The following is a 24,237-nucleotide window of genomic DNA, read 5'->3' as shown; positions in this document are numbered from 1 at the left end:
TTCCTGGTCCCTGGGAAATATAGCAGCTTATTAAGCAAATATTTTTCAGGTGCCTGTTACGTGTCAGGCCCTGGACCAAATGATGTTATTTGTGGTGTGGTGTCTCTTTAGGCTCCACTCCACCTAACTGTACTGTGAGGACTTGTCTCTCTGCCAGTGGTCTTCGGGCACTGACTCAATCTCCACTACTGTACCAAGGAAAAGCACCTTCCTTTCAGCGAAAGGAAGTTAGAGGTAAGCCATCTAAACTCTAATTTTATTATTGATCATCAAATCCTGGTGATGCTTGCCAAAACTATGACCTCTTTATGATAGACTGTTCAGTTCAACATTTATATTAGTTTTAACCTGCATCAGTATAGGGACCCTAGTGTAGAAATATTTGAGCATGTCACACACATATGACACTGGATTCGATTTGCCCAGAGTTGTCAAATGTTTCTTAAGGAGTTAAGAGTTGTAGAATGCATTCTAAATATTCCAAAATAGTTTTTATATAGCCTGTGATGATGAAAAAAACCTAATTTGGATTAGCAAGTATTTTTATCATAAAAATTCCTTGCACTTTTCCAAGCACTTCCTAGTCTTCTAGAAAGGTAGAAACTGACTGTTAGCCCCAAGAAAAAGCTAGAGAAAATAAGGAATACATTGAGAAAGGGGTGGATTGAGAGTGGTTAATTAATAAAGAAGAGATAGTATATTCAAAATAGTGTAATAGATAGATAACTGACTTAAGGAGTCAAAAATCTGGGTTCACATTCTAACTCTGTGACCCTGGCTAAACTCTCATTACTCCTCTCTAAATTTCAAAACAGTTACTAAATTTAGAGAGGGGAATTTCCTCATCAAGAGTTCCTTCACTAATGAAATCTTGGGTCTGAACCAAAAAAGGAGGGGAAAGGGAATCTATTTCTTGGTACTATTCTAAACAAAATTGCTTCTCTCTCATGCCATCAGAGAACATTCTACTGGTTAAGTTAGGATTTCTTTCTTTGGCCACAATGACTGGGAATGCTAGAGGTAATAAAGACTTAAAACCATTGAATTTTAATTTAGTCTATTCTTTTGCTTCTGAAAGCAGTCATTAAAATTATAAATCATGTAAATTAGCTCAAGCCCACAGTTCCCAGAAGTCAAACTGAAGGTAAAAAAGGTTTAGTAGAATTGAAAAACTGAATTTATACCATTGTTGCTTGGCTATTTGCTCTCCCTTCTCTTTGTCTTCAGGTAGAAGAAAATTTAAATAATCTTTATTCAAGATTGGAGTTGCTGATGAAAAATTTATGCTCAGTAGTTTTGATAGTCCAAACCTAACACTGTCCTATAAAAGTAACAATTCTTAAAACTTCCCTGTCCTTCCTGGTATCTACCCCCAGGACTTAATGACTTAATTCTAAATCTTTGCCTTTTTACAGATGAAGAGACAGATGTATTTCCAAGTACTGCGGACCAAGAATCTCCTTTCAACATAGCAGTCTCCCGGAGACATCCTATTAATAGAACTTATACTCGGAAAAGGCTGCTCAGCTAGTAGAAAACAGATTGTTGTTCCTCGGTTATAGCCATTACTTTGTCCAAGTCCACTCTGGCCTGGCACAACAGGGATTCTCTGTTCCTATCTCAACATCAGTTCATCAGTCCAAAGACTAACTTTCATCAGATGTATTAGACACAGATTTGTGTTATAAATGAATTTGTGAAATGATACCAACTTATTTTCCATGGGAGTGAGCTGAGATTGCTGCATTGTTTGTGGCCCTTTTCAGAGCTGCTCAAAGGGCTTTTTAAATTATTTGAGAGAGTACAGGGCATTAGGGCAGAGAAAGCCAGGCATAACATTGCTAGGAACCTGGCTTTAAGCCTCTTCTGTGGTTTCTCAGGCTTGAGTCTGGCTGGAAAGTGAAGGGGTTATTATTTATTCCCTGCATTTAATTCCTCTGTCTTCCTTTGCTCCACACCTCATCCAATACAGAGCAAGTAATATCTCGAAATCATGAAGATAATGTCTAATATGGCAGAAGAAATTATCCGTATTTCCTCTGTGTAATGTAATAAATTGTTACTTGAATCACTGAGTTCAATTTGTAACTGCACTATCTCCAGCACTTATCTTGGTGACTTCAAACAAATCACAAAACATGGGCATTTGTTTCCACATCATAAAAATTAGAAATTTATCAAACAGGGCTAAGATCATCAAATGAAAGAACTATAAAATACCATATAAATATAATGTCATCTCTACCAGGTTTCTAATCCTCACCATGACTAGACAGGATGGTTGTGACCATCATCCAAATCTAATCATTTTTACTTGCCATTAAGGCTATGATTTTCCAGAGTAATGCTTTTTGAAAGTCACATTTTCAGTTTTTGAAACATTTTACTACTTTCTTTCTCCCTTTCATTAAAATGTCTTTTCAAATCAGTTTACCTCAGAGGTAAGAAAACATTACTTTTTCTCATTTTTATAGATAGATTTGCTATTAAATCAGTGTTGTGGGTTGAAAGAGAAAACTAACCTAGACCTTAAATTTAGCTCTCAATTATCTTGCTTATACATGACTATATTTATCTAGACTGAAAGTGTCAATTAAGAATGTAGTTGTTTCTTGTTTTTTTCCTAAATAATTTCTTTTGTGCTGGTCATCTAATTAGAACAAAGGTACTCAACTCCCCCTCACCCACCACTACTCCCCTTCATTGCTTTAGACATACTGATAACAATACAAACTGCAATTTACTTGCAAACACATTTCTTGTTTCTTAAACCTTATTTATTACAAACTCTTTTACAATACATTTACAAAGTCTTCAATCACAGCTGCATATATTGCAAATCACTAAAATCACACATGCTAGTACCATCTTCCAGTAGACATGTACCTTTGAGCAACTTTCAGTAGACCAAAAATTCAGTGATCATTAAATAGCTTAGTTCTGTCCACTGGGGCAACATCATTCACGTTCATATCTCAACTTCTGAGGCAGGCCTTGGGATTTCTGCCTATATTGGGTTTTTCCTAACATCAATCATTCCTTGGCTGGCTCTTCGTAACTCTCGTCTTGATTTGGGCAAGGGGCCCAGGGTCCGAGGCAAAAGTGGTTCACCCATAGGCATCACCCTTCCAAGTAGAGGCTCGGGGACTTCTCGCTGCTGCCTAAGCTCCTCTAAGCAACCCTGTTCATCACTAGATAAGGATGAGCGCTTCCACATCAATGGTAATGGTGCATGCACCAAGTCTCTAATCTCTTCCCTGGCCTTAGGAGTTCCCTCACCAAGTAATGGCTGCCAGAGCTGTTCAGAAGCTGCCCCAGTCTCCTCTTCCATTCCAGCTGCAAAGGATGTTCTGTTGTCAATGCATACAGTCCGCTTCTCCCCTCCTGTCACACAATTTTGTCAAGAGTTGATATCAGAATATTCAGTTGCATATTTTTAGCATAGAAGTAATATCCCTGCCAAGAAGGTAAGGAAAATGGCTCCCTCAGCCTTGATGTCCCAAGGTGTAGAAAATGAGCAAAATTAGAAACAGCTCAACCTTACTGGTGAGGTACTCACATTATTCGAAAGTTGGAAAAGGACCTTAGTAGCCGTCTAGTCCATAAAGGAATTCCCACTCAAAGATATCCAATAGTCATCCAGTTTTTGCCTGGAGTTCAACATTTCTTTATCACTTCGGAATTTAAGTTAGGCTGGCAACTGAGCTAACGAGTTAGGGTTTAACATCCCAAAGGAAAATTAAGATGATCTAGGTTAGCAATCAACTATAAACTTTACCTTTGCTCTGTCCTGTGGAATTCAAATTATTAAGCCTCTGCTTCAGTTCCTGATTTGTCCACATGTATCGGCCTAGTTCTTTCTCCAGTGCTTGGATCCTATTTTCATATTGCCTCTTGCTGCCCGCAAGTCCTTCACCCAGGTGCTCTGGATATAAGAGGCAAGGTGTGTAGAGTTAGGAACCATGGGAGAAGATGCAGAGATAATAAAAAAAAAGAATCATACTAACTTGTAATGAATGAAATGAATTTTACCTCGACTTTGCTGGAGCAAGAGTTGAATATTTTGCTCATGCTCTTTCTGCTGCAGGGTCAGCTGGCGGTCCATTTCTAGTCGCTGCCGTTCCACTGCTACCTCCAGCCAGTACACCAATCTCTGCTGTTCCTCTAATTGCATTTCAAGTTCTGAGAAGGCGATTTGCTGCTGATGTTGTTCCTCCCGAAGTGTTACCACCTGTCCCAAATCCCAGACTTGGCCTTACCTGCTGATCAAATCCTTGTACACTTTTGTGACTTATAGCTTTGTTCTTTGGAGACCCAGAATCTAAATGAAAACTTCTACGCAGGGACCATCTCATAATGGCCAGAAAATCAGAACAAAGTATAGCAGTAAAGACATGGCACTCGACTTCAGCCTATGGACAACACTGGATTTAGGTGAAAAGGGGTTTCATGGAGAGGGAAGAATTAAGAATTCCCTGAAGATTGTAGTTAGTCCTAAATTCAGACCCAATTAGCTATTCTTTGTGCCCCTTTTTAGTGTCCTATGTAATGATACGTCAGATAAAAAACAGTAGAGTTTGAGATAATTACCTACCTTGTCAAAGTACTTGCACAGCAAAGCTCGGGTCTCTGAGGAAGAAAGATAGCTGAGTTTGGCCATGAGGTTCATCTCACATTGAGACAACATGGTGGCTGAGGCTCGTAGCACCCGCTGACGACATGTGATGGCTTCATTCTTATATTCAATGGCAGCATCCAGAGCTTCAATAGCTTCATCCAGCTGGAACAGGGTCCTTTCCTCCTGTGGGGGCACAACAAACACTAACTCTTGGGGAAGTAATACACATTAAGCTTATGCCAGGTACTGCCACATACAATGTAGGACCTGTTTTGGGATGGACAATAGTAAATATTCAATCATTTTTTAAAAATCAATATATAGTCTCTGATCTGGTTTATATGCTCCACATTCAAGAAAGCAAGAGCTGGGTAATCAACAACCCCTACATAACCGTCCTTACATGATTAGTGTGTAAAAAAAAAAAGCTGAAACCTATTTCCTTCAAACTGAATATTTCAGTCGACTCCAGTCCAAAAGCAGGAACCCCAAGTACTGTTTGAGAAGTTTATACTATTGGAACCACTACAATCAATAATCCAAAATGATAAATAAAGTTCAGATGGACTTAGAAATGCATTGTATTCATTTTTATGACTGATTTAAGAGCCTGGTTTTATTTAAGATGATGGACTACAATTAAGTGATCTTCCTGAGTAAACAATGACTGAGTTTCAAGGAAAGAAACCTTGTCAACAGGAAAAATCTGGTGTGATACTTTAAATGTACCATTAATGACTTTATTAGACTAATCCGTGTTCAAAATCAAGTAGGAATTCATAGAATCCTTTAATTTCCAAACTTGAATGAATTTCTGAGATCTCATTCATCTCCCAATTCTGTTTTTTGTAGAAAATAAAAGACTCAGAAAGGTGAACCAACAAAAACTATAACACAGGTTGCTGACATCTCATCTAGGGTTCTTTCCATTCCATCTTCCTGTACTCTTAAATTCTCTATTCCCTCTAACCAAAAACAATGATGCTCAAAATATACCTTGAGCTTATCTTAGAATCAAGCTGATTTGGAAGGAAGGCATCTTCTACTATAACACTTCTGACAAGTGGTCATCCAGCCTCCACTCGAAAATTTCCATAAAAGTCTGATGTGATTATTCTCATCTAGTTTTGCATCAAAATAGAAGGGGAAGGTGCAGCAACTGATAGAATATACTTGGGGTATTTCATTCTAAAAGGGATTCATGGACTTGAGGGAGGCTCACATGCAAGCAGAACAATACCTCTGGGGATAGCAGGTTACCCTGCCTCAGTTTACTATCAATCTCTAGTCGCTGTTTGAGTAAAAGGTCCTTTTCTTGTCGCAAGTTATCAATCTCTATACGTATCTGTTGCTGGCTGTGGGCACTGCCCTGCCGGAGCTGCCCACTTTTCTCAGACAGTTCCTTTTCCAAATGCTCTAATCGACTTGATACTCGCTCAATGTCCTCATTGAGTGCCTACAAAAAGAGAATAATGATAAATACATAGCACTTACTAGAACAGACATTGCCCCTGTTCCTGGGAAACTAATAATTTAGTTAAGTCATAAAGGACATGCATACAACACTGGCAAACAATAAATGACAATATAAAGATTAAGTGGTGTGCTTAAGACTAAGTTCAGAAAAGGGGAACAGTTAGAGAAATTAAGACAGACTTAATGGAGAAAGTAGAATTAGAGCTGGCCTTGCAGAATGATTAGCATTTAAACAAGGGAAGAACATAACAAGGTAATATGAACATGGACACCAAAGTTCATGGGACATAAAAAAGTTTTATTAAACTAGACAGTTCACATTGTGGAGCAAGAAGACATGGTTTGGCTAGGTAAGGTGAGGCCAGACTGTGGAAAGTACAATAAAAGTCGGATGATTTCCTGATATAAGAAGTAGGGATATACTGATGTTTTTACCAGGGGAACAGTGATGAGTAACTGTCACTCTATCAGTCTTTTAAGAAACAGCTCAATAGGGCAAAGTCAAAATGGTGGAGTGGTAAAAGCCAGTGTGATGAGCTCCCCACCACAGACTCCAAAAAGATCTAGAAAATATGCATGACAAAATTCTGATGAAGAAATCCTAAAAGTCTCTGTAAGTCAGTCCTTCGGCACAAAGAGAACAGAAGGTCTGCACACACAGAGAACTGGATTGGGCTAGGAACAAACAGTACCCAGAGCACTGTGTCCAGGACCCAAGAATTGCCAAGGCAAGAGGAAGTCTCAGACACAGACATGGGGTTCACACTGGGGCACTGCACAGGGGACAGGAGACAACTGATAGCTTTGTTACCCTTTACTCAGTTCCAGTGACAAATCCAGGGTATCATTTAGCAAAAATAATTGACTTGGAAAACATATCAAGGTGGGGAAAATTAAGAATTTTCACATTATGTAAACACTACAACACCCCCCCCAAAAAAAGAGCTTAGATATATTTCTTTGTTTTTTTGTTTGTTTGTTTTAGGTTTTTGCCAGGCAAATGGGGTTAAGTGGCTTGCCCAAGGCCACACAGCTAGGTAATTATTAAGTGTCTGAGACCGGATTTGAACCCAGGTACTCCTGACTCCAGGGCCAGTGCTTTATCCACTGCACCACCTAGCCGCCCCAGCCTAGATATATTTCAAGAAATCTTTTTCTTTTAGAAAACTACCCTAGCTCTCTTAGAACAAGACGACAAAGTAGAAGTAGAAACCACCAGTCACCTCCTGAAAGAAACTCCAAAATGAAAACTCCTAGCAATATCACTGCTAAAATCCAGACCTTTCAGGTCTAAGAAAAAAGTACTGTAAGCCACCAGAAATAATTCAAGTACTGAGAAGTCAGTTAGGATCACAATTTAACAGCCACCACTACAAAGGAACAGAGAACTTGGAATAAAATATTACACAAAGCAAAGGATATGGGCTATATAGCCAAGGATAACTTAGCTAGTAAAACTGGTTATAATAAAACAAAGTGAATTTTTAGTGAAATAGGAATATCCAAGCATTTCTGATGGAAAAAAACCAAAGACACAAAGAAACTTTGAAGTTCAAACACAGAGGCAAAAATAAAAACAAAAAAGTAAACCTGAATGAACAATGATATAGAACTAAACAAGGATAAACTGCTTATATCCAAATAAGGGGAAATGATACATGTAATCAATCCCCTCTATATATACTATCATCATCAGGGTACATAAAAGGAGAAATAGATAAAACCTGGGAGTGGTTCTACTATTTCTTGATGTTCTTAAGAAAAGAATGGAAAGAGAAGGGAAGAGGATACACTGGGAGGAAAGGAAAAGGAAGATTGGAAAGTAGACCTTGAAAATTCTTGGAAAGTAGAAATTTAAACAAACGAGGAGGGGATAAGGGGGAACAGTTAGTACTCAAACCTCTCTCATTTGAACTGGTCAAAAGAAGGCAGAGTTCACATAAGCATATGCAAACACAGTTGTATACAGATGTGTATTTTTTCAATGGGGAAACAGGAAAACAGAAGAGCAGAAAGGGGGAATTAGAGGAAGGATAGATTGAGGAAGAAATTAAGCATAAGCAAAACCAACCCTAAGTATGGACAAAACTATTTATAAGTTCTTTTTAAGGTAGCAAAGAAGGAGAATCTAAGGAGGTATCCATAAATTGGGGAATGAATAATATGATATCCAAATGTGATGGATACTATTGTGCAGAACTTTTATCAGTATAATGATCAACTCAGACTCCAGAGGACTAATGATAAAACCTTCTACTCATTTCCTGATAGAAAGGTGAAGAATTCACAATGCAGAATAAGATAAATATATTTGGGGGCATGGCCAATCTGGTCACAACCATACATATTTGTTTTTCTTGTATTCTCAACTGAGGAAGAGGGGGAATGGAGTGGGAGGGCAAGAAGGTGGATCTTGGTTGATTAGCACAAATAAACTTTTTAAAATAATTCCATAATAGATTCTGTCCTCTAAATTGAGAACAATTACCTCCATTTATATAGCCACTGATTATTACTAAGCATTTTACATTCACTATCTCATTTGATTTTCACAACTTGGTGATGTAGTATTTGATCCCTATTTTACAGAGAAATTGGTACACAAAGTGTTTTTGAATTCATATTTTCTAATTCCAAATCCAGTACTTATATATCATAGTTGCTTATAAGGACCTATTGTCTATACATTTTTTAACATTTGATCTCAAATACTGCCTGATTCTTGTATTTGATTATCTGTTGGGCATTTCTTCAACAATACTATAAATTTCCTGGGGAAAGGGATCACATTTTCTACTTATCCTATGGAACTCAGATCAATGTACACAAAAGGTATCAAATAAATATTTTAATTGCACTTGAGGATGAAAACTTAGGTCCCTTTAAAAATCTGGTCCTTGAGCATCTTCCTGAAATCCCAATTAACAAGACTTCTCTAATTTCTTTCCCCCAGGACATAATTTTTCCTGCCTTCTTCCTGATCCTGAAGTTCCTGACCTGATGCTTACCTGACTAGATCGGAGTCTCTTGCTCTCCAGCCCAGTTTTCTCCAGCATCAGAGCTTCCTTCTTAGCCAGAATAGTCTCCCGCTTACGAAGTTCTTCTCCCAGATCTTCCAGAGCCCTCCGTTGCTCCAGGACCTTCTCCATTTCCAAGTCCAGCCATTTTTTTTGTTCCTCAATCTTCTAAGGGAAGAGATATTAGACCATAGCAATCCAAACTTCTGTTTCAATCCAACTGTCTATCATTTCTCATTAATCTCTTTTGGATCACAATTCCAAAGAATTCTGAAATGAAATTCAAGGTCTCTTGAGCCTCAGGACATGACTTTCTCAGTATAAGGATCAATGAAGACCTCCCTAGCAACTCTTAACCACAGTACCTGCTGCTGCTCCAGACTGACCACAGAGCCATTGCTGCCACTCCTCCTCTTCCTCTGGAAGGCTGCAATCTCCTCTGTCTTGATCTTCAAGATCTTTTGCTGTTGTTCATGCTTGAGTTCCAGCTCCTAAAGGAAGGATCAGAGTCAGGAAGTCATGAGAAAGGGAATGGAACAGATGAGTAGGTGGGGTACAACCTGGTCCAGGTATGTCATATCAAACAACCTCCATCACTCATGTCCTTTTCAACTGCTTTGCCTCTTCCCATTTGCCCACTCTGACTCCATGTCTTACTTTACTTCCCAGAAATACAACCCTGGAAGCTTTCTAAGTCTTCATAGATCATCCCCAACTTCACTACTTCAGCCTTGTCTCCAGCTTCTACCTTCCAGATTCATGGGACAAAACCCCAAAGACCCTGACCTTGACCCGGTGCTGCCTCTTATGCATCTCTGTCTCCAGACGCCTCTTCTGCTCTGTCTCCTCCCGAAGCCGCCTTTGCAGCTGCCCTTGCTGTTGACGCATGAGTTGTACATTCCTCTCCAGTTCCTGTACTCGCTTCTCACTCTGTGCTGACAGTGATACCAGACGCTCTGTGGCCTGTTTTTTCTCTTTCAGGACCTATGTCAATAGATAGATTGGTCAGCAGCCTCAAAACTCTGGCTGATCGCAATGGCAATGGTGGAAAAATATGGAAGTAACTTTTGTGATGAACTTATCATAAAGAATGTGATCCACCCATGACAGAGTTGTTCGTGTTGGAACAAAGACTGAAGCACATTTTTTATTATTATTATTTGGGGGGGGGGGTGCAGGGCAAATGGGGCTGTATGGCCTACCTGGAGCCACATAGCAGGGTGATCTTTGGGTGTCTGAGGCCGGATTTGGACCCAGGTGCTCCTGGCTCAAGGGCCAATGCTCTGTCTGCCACTCTGCCACCCCTACTATTATTACTATTTTATTTTGGGTCTTTTTTTTTCTTTTTTCAGTTTTTGCAGGGCATTAGGGTTGGGGTGGCTTGCATGTCACACGGCTGGGTGATTGTTGGGTGCATGAGGCCAGATATGGGTTCAGGTGCTCCTGGCTCCAGGACTGGGGCTCTGTCCACTGTGCCACCTGGACATACCTACAATTATTACTATTATTTTTTTTAATTTTAATTTTTTCTCTCCCCTGTATCACTCAAGCAAGTCTATATTTTGGGGGAAGGGAGTATTCTGTTTACTCTTAAACAAGAATATTTTATTAATGTATAAAAAATTATTTGTACAAAAAGAGAATAAATATTTGAAAAAAAAGAAAAAATTAAAAAAAATTAAAACTCTGGCTGATCACCTTATTACAGTGGTGCCAGCAAGTCCATGGAGATGCTACATTTATGGAGAAAGAGGCAGAGTGCAGTAGAAATAGCATGAACATGGAAACAGGGAACTGCCCTATTGAATCTTGGTTCTGCTAGGACAATTAAGCAGTGGGCAGCTAGGTGGCACAGTAGACAGAGTGCTAGGATAGGAGTCAGGAAGATCTGAGTTCAAATCCAGCCTCAGATACTTACTAGCTATATGACCACTGGACAAGCCACTGAATCCTGTTTACCTCAATTTCCTCATCTATAAAATGAGCTAGATAAGAAAATGGCAAACCACTCCAGTATCTTTGCCAAGAAAATCCCAGATGGGGTCAGAGAGAGTCAGACACAACTGAACAAGAAATACTGCTACTGAATTAGTCATGTACCATACATAAGATTTTGAGGCAACTAAGTAGTTCAGTGGTTAGAATGCTGGGCCTGGAGTCAGGAAGAACTGAGTTCAAAGGCTTCAAACTCTGACTAGTTGTGTAATCCTAGGCAAGTCATTTAATCTCTGTTGGCCTTAAACCACTAGAGAAAGAAATGGCGAACTACTCCAGTATTTTTGCCACTATAAACAGGGTCAGAAAGAGTCAGACATGATTGAATGACTAAATAACAATAACAATTATATATACACTTGTACACACACACACACACACACACACACACACACACATAAAATTTAGATCTGTTGCTGTTGCTAAGCTCCCCCAAAATTACCATTTAATTACATTCCCTGAGATATATTGAAGCCACAATGGAAAAAATTGTGATGTAGAAGGGATAACTGTATCTAAAAAAGTGTTACAGACAAAGGCACAATAGTATAAGTGACTTTTTTGAGGGTCACTGTAACCCATGAAAGGGCAAATAAAAACTCCTAATCATATAGGACTGTTTTAGGGAAAATGCTTACTTTGTATGATGAACTACGTTAGACTTAGCTCTTCTCAGCAATACAATGATCAAAGACTATTCTAAAAGATCTGTGATGGAAAATGTCATCTACATCCAGAGAAAGAACTAGGGAGTTGGAATACAGATCAAAGCATACTATTTTCACTTTTTAAAATTTGTTGCTTTCTTTCTTTCTTGTGATTTTTCCCTTTTGTTCTGATTCTTTTTTCATAACATGACTAATAAGGAAATTTGTTTAATACAATTGTACATATATAAACTATATCAGATTGCTTGCTGTCTTGGGAAGGGGGAAGGAAAGAAGGAAGGAGAAAAATTTGGAACTCAAAACTGCACAAAAATGAATATTTGAAACTACCGTTACAGGTAATTGTAAAAAAAAATACCGTAAGCTGAAAAGTTAAGACAAGAACAAGCAGTGTTTCCAAAGTATCATCCATGATCAGAGACCAGGTTTCCAGACTCCAAATAATCTCTTACTTGGGAACCCAAAGGTAATTAGCAAAGAGTTCCCTTCTTACTGTTGCTTCATAGGATTTACTACTATCCCTCAGGGCACCAACCTGTACTTGACTTTGGGCAGCAGCCACCCTCTTGCGGAATTCTTGCAGCCTGGATCTCTCCCCAGGGTCCTGAGGTTCCTTTCCCTCCAGCTCTCGAAGTTGCCTTTGGCCCTCATTCAGCTCCGCTCGCACACGGTCAGCTTCTCGCTCCAGTTCCCCAATCCGCTGACAATGCTGCCGATTCATAGCCTGGGCTGCCTTCCCTAGAAACCCATAGTGTGGATAATCATGGCTTGATGTGGGAGGACCTAGGTTTGACTATTTCTATTCCCCATCAACTCAGTGCCTTGGGAAGTACATGTTTTCTCCAATCCCTACAGGAAACTCCTAGGGCTAAGTAAATCCACAGGAAGGTTTTCCCTTGGGACCAGAGACTAAACAAAAAGGAAAATGAGGACCAAACATGTCAGGAAATTATATTTTTGTGAGGGTCTACTTGGGTTGCCCTGTACTCAGGAGGAATGAGAGAAGGGTACCAAACCACCCTCTTTACCTGTTCGGATTAGCTCTCCAATTAGTTCTTCCTTCATACGAATGTTAATAGCCAGCTCTCGGATCTTCTGCTGGGCCTGTGCCAAACGCCACTCTGAGGCCTTGACAGAGGGGCCTTGTCCACAACCAGCTGGTTCCTTTCTCCCACCAGCTACTGTAACAACCCAAGAGGACAGATACTCAGAGTCGCCTCCAAGGTTTCTTGAGGGGAATGGGAGAGAGTGAATGGGACAGGTCCTCATGAGTTTCACAGCTCAAAGTCAGAGGTTGTATATGGAAGACATGAGAGGACCAAGAGAGGGAGAAGAACAGATTTGTGGCAGTTTCTGATCCCAACAACCACTCTTGCCTTTTCCCCAAGGGATTAATGACTTTGGGGCAAAATGTGAGAATATTTCCTGGCATCTGAAAAAGCTCTCTGAGTCACTTTGCCTTCCTTCCAAGGGTCTCCCTTCATCTAGGTAAGGGGTTCTTAAACCTATGTTTCATAATTTCAGAGGGGACCTAAACTTAGATCTTTATTTCAGTATAATTTATTTCCTTTGAAATCCTATATATTTGAGCTTATATATTAAAAGCATTATTCTGGCTAAGTGAAGTGAGCAGAATCAAGAGAGTCTTACACATTAACAGCAATATTGTGCAATGATCAACTATGATGAACTTAGCTCTTCTCAGTAATACAGTGATCAAAGACAATTCTAAAAGACCTGTGATGGAAAAATGCCATCCATAGCCAGAGAAAGAATTATGGAATCTGAATGCAGACCAAAGTATATTATCTTCACCTTTTTAATTTTGTTTTTGCTTCTCCCTTCCCTTTTTATTCTGATTCTTTTTTCACGGTGTGATTGATATAGAAATATATGTGACACAATTGTACGTGTTTAACCCATATCAGATTATTTGCTATCCTTAGGTGGGAAGAAAAGATGGGAGAGAAAAATTTTTACAAAAATGAATATTGAAAAACTATCTCTACATATAACTGGAAATTTTAATTTTTTAAAAAGCATTGTTCTAAGAAGGGGTCCACAAGCTTCCCAAGGCTGCCAAAGATCTATGACACAAAAAAACATTAAGACACAAAAAACATTAAGAAACCCTAAGGAGGAAGAGTATAGTGTACAAAACCCTGGATTTGAAGTTAAGAAGACTTGAATTTGAATCCTATCCCTCCCCCTTTCCCATTTTACAACTAAAGAAAAAAGAGACCCAGGGAGCAGAAGTGATATGTCCTTCATTTCCTTGTGAATTTAAACAGCACATTCCAGAAATGGACAGTGGGTGTTTACTTGGTAGAGATGAAGGGGGGGAGGAGGGTGAAAGGTAGCTCACTGCTCAAAAGAATCAGTTGAGTATACTGTTGTTCAGTATAAGAAGTCTTATCCATAAAAAAAAAAAGTTAGAAGACCTCTGCCCAAGATGTTCCTGGTAGGATGAGGAAGTTGGGCAGGAAAATGAGCTAGTATTGCCAAATGAAAGGCTGATAGCTCCACCCACCTCTGTCCATGTGGGCAGCAGTCTCTAGCTCCTCTAAGTGAAGTTCCAAGTCTTTATTCTCTCCATGAGGATCTCCATGCCACTGAACAGCAGCTTCTTTCTTGCTCCAGCTTCCAATGCCATTTCTAGAGGGCAGGACCCATAAAAGTGTACACCTTTTCTACCCACAACTGGACCATTTGAGGGAATAATAACAAGGGTTAGAGTCAAAGCCTCTAAAGGTACTGAGACCACCATCAGAGAGTCAACTTAAGGCATCATTCAGCAATGGAAGCTGATAAAAAGGACAGGGAAAAGGCAATGGCAGATTAGAGCAGGAACAAAATAGAGTTCTGGTGTGGAACTCTAAGAAGAACCAAGGAGTTACCAGAAGAAAGAGAAGACAAAAATGGAAGAACAAAAGAACAACAGATTGACTTTTTTGGGTTGGCAAAGAACTGGGAACTGAGGGGTTGTCTATCAACTGAGAAATGGTAGAGTAATTCTAGTATATGAATGTAATGGAATGCTACTACACTATAACAAGCAATGAAGTAGGCAGTTTCAGAGAAGTCTTAGAAGACATGAACTGATGCAGAGTGACATGAATAGAACCTGGGGAACAATTTATCAATGTCAGTAACACTGTAAAAATGAAAAACTTTGAAAGACTTAAGAATTCTGGTCATTCGTGATTCCAGAGAATCAACAATGAAAGATGTTTCCCACCTCCCAGGAAGAGAGAGATGGACTCAATATGCATAATGAGACATGTTATTTTGGATCTGGTCAATATAAGAATATATTTGACTTGACTAATGTTTATTTATTATAGGGTTTTGTCTTTTTTTCTTTATTTCTTTCTTTTTTGCATGGGGGTATGGAGAGAGGGAGGAAAAATAAATGCTAGTTAAATTTTTTAAATTTAATAAAAAAAATACAGGAAGGCTCTTTTGACCTCATACTGCCTGGGGGAAGGTTTTCAGCTTCCTACAAAAAAAGGTTAACCTTCAGCAAAGATTGTATGGTTTACCTTCGAAGATGCAAAGACCTTTTGGGTTCTTCCTCTTCTTCTTCCTCTGAGGGTGAAGGGGACCGATCTCCAGGCTTTGTTGCTTCCAGTCCCTCATCCCTGTTTTCCTTTATGTTAATCAGCTGTTCCAAGGAGAAGTAAGATATAAAGACTGTCCCTAAGGTTTTCTGACTATCCCATTCCCATCTCTTCATCCTATAATCCTTCAATACAAAAATATTTCAAAGTTTCCATTACTTAACTCCTGAGAAGAAGGTTTCAAGGCTGGGTATACTGGACAGACCCAGTTCATCCTTTACTGAAGAAAAAAACCCACTCATAATGGTAAGGGAAGATGAGAGAATTTCCATATAGTATTCAGCCCCATACTAGTCAAATAATACCCCTTTCTCTGGGTCACTCCAAAGAAGAATCATTAGCATTTCATAGCTGGAAAAATACTTATGTGGATCAGGTGTCATACAGCAGTCTCCACTGAATCTTCCCTATTGAATTTGGAATATAATAAAATCCTTGAGGATTTAAAGAATTTTTTTTTTCCCATATGATAATTTTCTTCAGTTCTCTTGTTTGAAAAGAAACACCTGGCCCCACTCAAAGTGAGGCCACCCTGCATGCCAGGGCAAAGAGCTCTTGACAAAAAAAAAATAGCTAAGGGGGGGAAGTAAGGTGGCACAGTGGATAGAGCACTGACCCTGAAATCAGGAGGATCTGGGTTCAAATCCAGCTTCAGACACTTGATACTTCTAGTTCTGTGATCCTAAGGAAGTCACTTAACCTCACTGCCCCAACCCCTACCCCCCCAAAAAAAGATAGCTCTTTTTGACCATCCCTGTCTCTTACCTCTCCCTTTTGGGTTCTCCCAATTTCATTTTCAAGACATAAGGGAGTTGGAGACATGCCAAGAGCATGAGAGCGAGCTGCCTCCAGAGGAGCTGTATGGGGCCGAAGGGTGTGGTCCCCCAAAGGAAGCCCCTGCAGCAGTTCTGTAGGTCCCCAGCCCCTGGTCATTTCCAGTCGCAACTGAAGTTGCACTATCTCTTCTTGCTGTTCTCGAAGTCGATCACTCTAGAAGTAAACCCCACAAAACCTATTTATAAGTAAGAAGTGCAAGTATGACTATCCTAATTTTAAAGATAAAGAAATAGGTTGTTGAGGATAAGAAACTTTGCCTAGGTTCACAAAATTAATAAATACCAAAACAAGTATTTGAAGACAAGTCTCTCCTGACTCCCAAATCCATGTTCTTTTCAGACTATGGGGTAACAGAAAGCAACTTACTAAGACTCTAGAAAACTCATAATGCCATCTTATCCATGCTGGATATTCAACGGTCAATAATCCTAATGCTCATTATCTTTAATCATATGTGTGCATTGAGTTTATAGGGGATAGCTTTTCTGACCCATGACTTTCAGCATCCAAAATATAGGCTAACTGCCCCAGAACAGGAAGGATTCATAGAATGAGTACAAAAAAAATTCCTCCAGGGGTGGCTAGGTGGCGCAGTGGATAGAGCACCAGCCTTGTTCAAATGAGACCTCAGAAACTTAATAATTACCTAGCCATGTGGCCTCGGGCAAGTCACTTAACCCCATGGCCTTGAAAAATCTAAAAAAAAAAAAAAAATTCCTCCAAAATAAACTGAGCTTTAGTTATGACGGGGGATCAACTGCCTGAAGAATTGGGAGAAGCAGACATTCACTTTGCATTGAGCAGCCAGACAATGAATATTAAGTATCTGTTATGAAATCTGTAAGGAGCCTTACCTGTAGCTTGTACTGTTCCATGGCATCTTCCAAGGCAGCCAGAAAATCTTTGTTCTCCTCCTCCAGACGGGCTACTTGGTTCTGCAGACTTAGCAGCTGTTGCTCCCCATCTCCTTCATATCCCTTGAAGAAAAACTGAAAAGGTGTTATGAAAGGAGGGCCTTGCATGCATCTCTTTCCCTTGTGTACCACAAAAAGGAGGGTAATTCCTAGAGATTCCTCTGCCCTCTTACTCTATCTACACACAACCCACCCTTTTCTCTATCCTGTCCTCTTAAAGTCTGGATTCTTCTGTTAATTCTCTCTCTCTCTCTCTCTCTCTCCTGTCTTTCTCTCTCTTCTCTGTGTCTGTCACTCCCTCTCTCTCCTCTCTCTTGCTTTGTCTGTCTGTCTGTCTGTCTCTCTCTCTCTTCCTCGTTCTATGTCACATTCTTTGCCTCTTCCTTAGCCATAAAAGGAACCTGTGCCATCTCTAATGTCTTTTTCTCTTTCTTTCTCTAAGTACTTCAACCCAATTTCAGTTAATTCTTCCCTGATGTTATGTTTTAGAATTTAGTGTGAAGGAATCTTAAAAATCATCCAGTCTTAGAGGTTCTTAAATGTTTTGTGTTATGGACCCCTCAGGCACATTAGTGAAGTTTGTGAACTCCTCAGAATGATGTTTTTAAATACATAAAATAAATGCATTGGATTTTCAAGGAAACCAATTATGCTAAAATATAGTTATCAAAAAGATTTTTTTTTAAAAAACAAGTTCACAGACTCCAGTTTAAGAACCCCTGATGTACTCCAATTCTTTCATTTTACAGATAAGGAAACTGAAGACCAAAAAAATGAAATGACATGCCCAAAGTCACAGAGGCAATAAATAGCAGCGCTAGGATTCAACCCCAGGTCCACTGACTCCAAATCTAATATCCTTTTCAAAATACCATGGTACCCTCCTTTATCCCTGAAAAAGGGATCCTCAGTAAATGATCAAGGGGCCATCCACCATACTTCCATGTGTTTACTCTCCTACTCCATACCTGAGCCTTGGATGCTGTTGCCACAGGTGCCCGGGGACCCTGGTCATTGGTTGAGGCACTCTCAATGCCACTGTCAGGTCCTGAGGCAGAGCTCAGGGCGCTGCGTTCACTCTCCACAGCACAAAGCCATTCTCGAACTTTCTGGGTCATCTCTTCAGGCAACCCTGCTTCTCCCTGCAGCTCAAGCAAGAGGTGGTAGGCTGCATCAGTGCAAGCCCGGTAGCGGGCACACTCTGCCACAAGGCGGGAAGATAGTTCTGGAGCACGATGCTGGCGGGGTACAGGTTCAGGCCTGTGGATGATGCGAGTTTCTGAACGATGCCGCTGCTCTAGGGCCCTCTGGAGACTTCGGATCTGCAGCTGCAGCTCCTCCACATGCTCTGGTTCCCGTCGGCAGTTGACCCTGGCACAATTGCGAATGTTCTGGGCACGGCTGGCATAGTTGAGGGTATTGAGTGTCTCATCGAAATCTGAAGAAGAAGGGCTAATGCAGGCAATCATCACTGTCTTGGCGTTTCCACCCAAAGAATCTTTCAAGATCCTATGGAGAACCAGACAGAGGAGTGTTGGGGCTACAATTATAATGAATCAGACTGCCCCCAGTGGTCCTCTTCCAAAGCATACAGATACCTTCTTTGCAACTTACACTCTCAAAAGAGACTTTCCAAGACCACCGAAACAATAAGTGACATGCCCAGGGTCAGATGGTCAACCCACTGTGTCTGAGTCAGGACTTAAAGGCAAATCTTCCTGGCTACCTTTTTATTATATTGCAATGCCCATTACCCATTGCTAATACTGCTTCTAAAAGTGGATTCTGATTCCCTGGCTCTCACAGGTCTGCCCCCCCAGAGTTCAGAAGAGAATTCAGGCTGCCTCTCCCATGCCAGATCACCTGGACCAACTGGAGATGACAAAGATGAGGAGACACAGTCACACATACCTGGTGATCTTAGAGTCCCGATATGGGATATGGCTGCCCTTGCGATGAGGGTCACCAAGGGCACTGATGACATTGCCAAGTGCCAAAAGGCTGCTATTGATCTGAATACTCTCCTTCAGCCTCTCACCAGTGTTGCCTGTTTTCAGTACCCTCTCAGAACCTGCTAGGTCCACAAAATGGAACTTGGAGGAGAGAAGCTGGCCAGAGATGGGACCCATGGAGGGAAGGCGAGGCAAGCGACCAACACCCCTGCGCTGCTCCATAGTTACTGTGAAGATGGTGTGGGAACGGCTGGACAACCGGTTGATGTGAGTGGCCCCCGTGTGGCGAGCTGCATTGCCCACCTCTAACAGACTCAGCACTTCATCCAGACCCTCCACTTCCACTTCCTTGACTCCACAAAGCACTGAAAAGAGAAACATTCCACTGGCACTCCAAAGCCCCCCCACAGGAGTCAAATGAAGAAAGAGGATCATTAAATAGTGGACTTGGAAAGGACCTCAGAGATCATCTGGTCCATCTCCCCTCTTCTCCCATGAGCTTCAGAGAACTACGTCATTTGCTCATAACAGCATTTCCACGACACTGCATTATTTGCATAAGCCAAGAGAAGGAGAATGGATATACATGGATTCAGTCCATAGGAACAGAAGTTAAGGAAAAACCCCAAAGCAGGAAGTATCTGAGTTGCTCTTTGTATTCTGTTGTTCCTAAAGCTACTCTCTGTTGCTTACCTCTCCATAGCAAAGAGGCTGGTACTATAATAAACCCAAGGAGAGATATAGTAGGGCTTCAAGGACCATGGAGGCAGAGATTTATGCAGCAGAAAAACTAGGGAAGGTTCTACCAATCATTACAAAGCTTTTGTAGAGTCCGTAGGAAGATCACTCTCAAGGAGAATTCCAGAGGGCTTCTTACCAACATTTCCTTTGTCATCCTCTCGTAGCTGGATGTCTCTACTGGCTGTCCCCACCTCCAGCAGGTCTCGGAACTCCTCCTTGTACACCTCCAGATAAGACACCCGTACAGTGTAGTCCAGCAAGTCATTCTCATCAATGAGCTTGAAGGCTTCTGCCATGGCCCGTGGAATGATACCCTGTTCATCCTCATGGAGGGAAGCTGGAAGAGAATACAAGGGACTAAGGGGCTTCAAGAAGGAAGAATCTCAGAACTTAACTAGATACCTCATATCCAGATGTGAAAAGTCTGGGGGGGGGGGGGAAGCTAAGTGGTGCAGTGGATAGAGTACCAGCCCTTGAGTTAGGAGAACCTGAGTCCAAATCTGACCTTATACACTTAATACTTATTTAGCTGAGAGACCTTGGGCAATTGACCCCATTACCTTGCAAAAAAAAAAAAAAAAGTCTTTAAAACAGTCAATTAGGCATTCCCTTCACCTGCAACAGAAATTTAACCAAAAAACTCTGACATATGCCTCCATCACACTCAAAAAAAGGGCATAAAGCAAGAAATCAGTTAAAAAAGGGACAGTCACAAATGACTGCCCTTAAAGCTGCAAACAGTAGTAACCCAGAGTTAGAAAAGGAACTGATAGTGATCTAAGGGTACAGGGCAAGAGTGGAACCATAGACTATTTGGTAACAAATTTTTATGGATACATTTTGTTTTTTACAACATCTAGATTTCTCCCCATAACCCTTTCCCTATCTGCTTTCAGTTAGTCATCTTTTATTAAAAAAAAAATTTTTTTAAAGAAATGAGAAAAATTCTGTAAAATCAATCAAAGAAATCTAATATTATATATAGGCAATGGAATGATAAAATATTAATAACTAGGAGATATCTTAGAGGTCACCTTATCCCACCTCCTCCTCTATGTAGGAATTCCTTCAAAGTCCTGACAGAAATGTACACAGTCTGTTTGAATACTTCTAGTAATAAGAAACTCACAACCTCATGAGTCAGTTTATTCTGTCTTAGCTTTAGTTGCTACTGTTTGAATTACTCAGTATAGTCAGCTCTATCCAATTTTTAACTGGATTATGATTTTTCTACCCTTTTCCTGGATGCTAGAAACATATGAATATTTCAGTACTTCATCAATGCCAGGGGCTCAATGGAGAAATTTCCATTGTGTGTGTTAAAGGAGTTACAATTTGGCTTATCCTTCTTAAACAAAGTTCTTCCTCTCTGTAACTTACATTTATTAGTCCTAATTCTGTCCAAGCTCTTGAATATTTGAAGACATCAGTTATGTCTCCATTTCCTCAACTTCATTTTCCCCTTTCCTGGTTAACTATCCCTAATGGTTTCTATACTTTTCACCATGCTTGTCACAGTTGTAAACCTAGTTTGTCTCTGTCCCTAAATGTGATCCCAAGGACCAAAGTACATTTTTCTGGATATGTTCTGAACAGTGTTAGGGAGCTGGCCATTTGTCCCACCTTCCCTCTGTGGGTCCCAACTATAGATGGCTCCTCTCCTTCAGTACAGTGACTGTTGCCTTCCGTGATCTGTGTGCTAGACTCTTACTAATGTAATTAAGACTGTTAGTGGTATTGTATTTCTAGCACCTGGTGCAAAGCAGCGACTTAAAACTTGTTGACTGATAATTATTTTTAGCAACTACATCATATAGTTGGTTCACAAAAACCCTAGCACTAGGAAGTGGATAGGAAGATGATAGAGACTTTGAAATATATATCCAAATTTCATTTTTTAACCAATATTCAATTAGTCAACTGAAAGCATCCTTGAATGACCACCATCCTCTTCTCCACTGGAATTAAGATAGGAGAGTTAAATAAAGATAATTAAGTAAAAGTATAGAAAAAGAATGGGGAAGGTAGTACAGTAATTTTGAAATGCAGTGCTTCCAAGTCTTAGGACTGGTATATATAGGCAATATTTCTTGCTCGACAAGAACACTCACCAACACTAGCCTCTCCTATGGTATAAGTCTTCCCTGAGCCAGTCTGACCATAGGCAAATACAGTTACATTGAAACCCTCGAAGAAAGCCTCTAGAAGTGGCTGCACACAAGTCTGGTACACCATTTCCTGACCAGACATTTCTGCAAACACCACATCAAAATCAAAGGACCGGTTTCGGCCCAGGATGACCCGACATTCCTCTGGTTCCACCTGCAGGCAGCTCTGATGTCCATGAAGCAACTCTTTGGGCAAAAGGGGCCTGACACGCAGGGCTACTCTCACAGGCGTCTCCTCTGCCTTAGGGGGAACTGGGGCTTCCAGTCCCATGGTTAGGGCTTTGCTTGGCTCACTGTTGAAGAGAAAAGAAAAGTGCTTCTTACCATGACCCAACAATGCAGTGAGTACCTGCCCAAAGCAAATTAACAAATGAACTAATGCATTAATGCAAAGAAGCAGCACTAAAGGAGAAACAGTTTTTAGGAATGATTCTTCCTTTGATTGAATATTAGGAAAGTCATATAACTTCTCTAGAATAAACTGAAGAACTTTTTTTTTAGTTTGTTTGTTTTTTTGTTTTTGTTTTTTTTTGAGTTTTTTCAAGGCAACAGGGTTAAGTGGTTTGCCCAAGGCCGCACAGCTAGGTCATTATTAAGTGTCTGAGGCCTGATTTGAACTCAGATCCTCCTGACTCCAAGGCTGGTGCTCTATCCACTGCACCACCTAGCTGCCCCTTAAGCTGAAGAACTTCAATCAATTCCATGACCACGATTCCAAAGGACCAATGATGAAGGATTCTTCCCACGAAAAGTAAAATTTAGTTTAAAACTTCTTGAGAGTTCAGTTTCTCTTCTATAAAGGGTTAAGATAGCAAGACAAGAATTCCTCCAGGGGCAGCTAGGTGGTGTAGTGGATAGGCCCTGAGTTCAAATCCAGCCTCAGACACTTAATAATCACCTAGCTGTGTGACTTTGGGCAAGGCACTTAACCCCCATTGCCCTGCAAAAAAAAAAAAAAAATTCCTGCAGTACACATAATGGAAATTTCTCCAAAGAGAACTAAATCCCAGAATATTCCTATGCATCAGGACACAGGAAAAGAGTAGAAAGTATGAAATCAATTAAAAAAGGATAAAGCTGACTGCACCTAGATCAGCAAACTATCAATGAGATTAAAAATAATTATTTTTCTGGGGTGGCTAAGTGATACAGTAGACGGAGCACCCGCCCTGGAGTCAGGAGTACCTGAGTTCAAATCCAGCCTCAGACACTTCATAATGACCTAGCTGTGCGGCCTTGGGCAAGCCACTTAACCCCATTTGCCTTAAAAAAAAAAACCTAAAAAAAATTATAATCATTCTTCAAAGAAGCCCATGACACCATCAGGGAGGTGATGCCGCGGGACGCTCGGGTGGCGGATCTGAATGGGGGCCGCTGCTGCCCGGGTCCCAGCCTCCCTCTCTCCTCCGAGGCCTCGGGGTCCAGTGGCCAGATGCCAATCAGCACGACTGGAGATGGCCCCGATGGGAGGCGGTCAGGGTCGCGGGGCTGGGAGGGGTCAGGGGTCTGGGCAGAGCCGGCACGGGCATCCTCCGGACTCCGTGCCCGCCTCTGCTCTCCACGCCTCATTCAGATACAGCGGGCAGCCACTCCGCCTCCACCGAATGCCCTCCCGGTGGGGGAGCGCTCTTTGCCAACTCTTGCTTGTTCAGGGGCTCGTGGGCGCCTCTTGGGGGTCCCTGCTGCGGCCGCGGCCTCCCGCCTGCCCGGCCGGGGCCGCGGGCCCCCCGGCTGGCCCCGCGGCCCTTCCTCCCTGCCGAGCCTCGCCCGTGCACACGGTGCCCGGGTCGGGGCCGCGGCGGGCCCGGCGCCACTCACCCGGCCGGCCTGGGGCTCGCTCCGGCCCTGCCTCCCCGCCGAGCGCTTCCGGGGCCTCCCGGCGCCCACCGAGCGGCGGCGAGGGCCCGGCCCGGGGGGAAGAGCCGCTCCCCCTTCTCGGCCAGCGTGTCCCCCGCGGGGCCGGGGCGGCCCCGGCGTCCGGGCCCCGGGGCCCGCTCGAGCCCGGCCCGGCCCAGGGGCGCAGCAGCCGCCGCCCCGCTCCCGGGCCCTCAGTCCGGGCTGCCCAGCTCGGGGCCCGGGGTCGCCTCGGCGCGGCCTGATGCCGTCATGTCGCCCCCTCGCCCCACTCCCTGCAGCCTCGGCCCCACCCCCAGCGGCGGGGCGGGGCCTCCTGGGTGGGGCGGGACCTTCTGGGCGGGGCGGGGCCTCCGGGGCGGGGCTGTGGAGGAGGA

At 41.9% G+C, this 24,237-nt stretch overlaps 2 protein-coding genes across 7 annotated transcripts in view; one reads left to right on the top strand and one right to left on the bottom strand.

Moving 5' to 3' along the window:
- TICRR (TOPBP1 interacting checkpoint and replication regulator) overlaps window positions 1-2,384 on the top strand; it is a 46,609-nt gene extending 44,225 nt beyond the window's left edge. The window contains exons 21-22 of one of the 2 annotated variants that reach the window (XM_074234103.1): window positions 112-234; window positions 1,416-2,384. In XM_074234103.1, coding sequence (XP_074090204.1) covers window positions 112-234; window positions 1,416-1,531 — 239 coding nt within the window. In that variant the 3' untranslated portion in view covers window positions 1,532-2,384. Of the gene's footprint in view, window positions 1-49; window positions 235-1,415 lie in introns of those variants that run through there. The other variant, XM_074234104.1, reaches the window with a different exon arrangement.
- KIF7 (kinesin family member 7) lies at window positions 107-23,977 on the bottom strand. Of its 5 annotated transcripts, none has more exons than XM_074234105.1 (19): window positions 23,825-23,977; window positions 21,950-22,299; window positions 19,975-20,175; window positions 19,057-19,462; window positions 18,114-18,654; window positions 17,086-17,220; window positions 16,160-16,384; window positions 15,317-15,438; window positions 14,305-14,429; window positions 12,803-12,955; window positions 12,310-12,512; window positions 9,898-10,095; window positions 9,477-9,602; window positions 9,103-9,279; window positions 5,859-6,074; window positions 4,595-4,801; window positions 4,033-4,231; window positions 3,779-3,925; window positions 107-3,384 (listed from the first exon to the last, which is right to left on the bottom strand). In XM_074234105.1, exons 2-19 carry the CDS (start codon window positions 22,275-22,277, stop codon window positions 3,008-3,010), a joined length of 4,086 nt encoding a protein of 1,361 aa, XP_074090206.1. In that variant the 5' UTR covers window positions 22,278-22,299; window positions 23,825-23,977; the 3' UTR covers window positions 107-3,007. The 5 variants fall into 5 exon arrangements, 4 of the variants coding, with proteins under 4 accessions (XP_074090206.1, XP_074090208.1, XP_074090209.1 ...); XR_012477951.1 differs by lacking the exon at window positions 23,825-23,977 and adding an exon at window positions 3,560-3,650 and having other exon boundaries at window positions 3,297-3,456; window positions 21,950-23,673; XM_074234107.1 differs by lacking the exon at window positions 23,825-23,977 and having other exon boundaries at window positions 12,803-12,952; window positions 21,950-23,672.
- Window positions 23,978-24,237: the final 260 nt, after the last annotated feature.

Source organism: Macrotis lagotis, chromosome 4, assembly GCF_037893015.1.
Source record: "Macrotis lagotis isolate mMagLag1 chromosome 4, bilby.v1.9.chrom.fasta, whole genome shotgun sequence".
Lineage (NCBI taxonomy): Eukaryota > Metazoa > Chordata > Mammalia > Peramelemorphia > Peramelidae > Macrotis > Macrotis lagotis.
This window is presented reverse-complemented; position numbering and strand designations above follow the sequence as displayed.

What these genes read in the sequence shown, in the direction of transcription:
- KIF7 (XM_074234105.1), bottom strand. Translation starts at nt 22,277, where the DNA reads ATGGGACTGGAAGCCCCAGTTCCCCCTAAGGCAGAGGAGACGCCTGTG. An exon ending in GGAGAACCCAAAAGGGAGAG is followed by an intron (nt 15,439 to 16,159) that starts GTAAGAGACAGG and finishes TCCTTGGAACAG; the next exon opens with CTGATTAACATAAAGGAAAA. An exon ending in CTTGCTCCAGCAAAGTCGAG is followed by an intron (nt 3,926 to 4,032) that starts GTAAAATTCATT and finishes TCTTATATCCAG; the next exon opens with AGCACCTGGGTGAAGGACTT.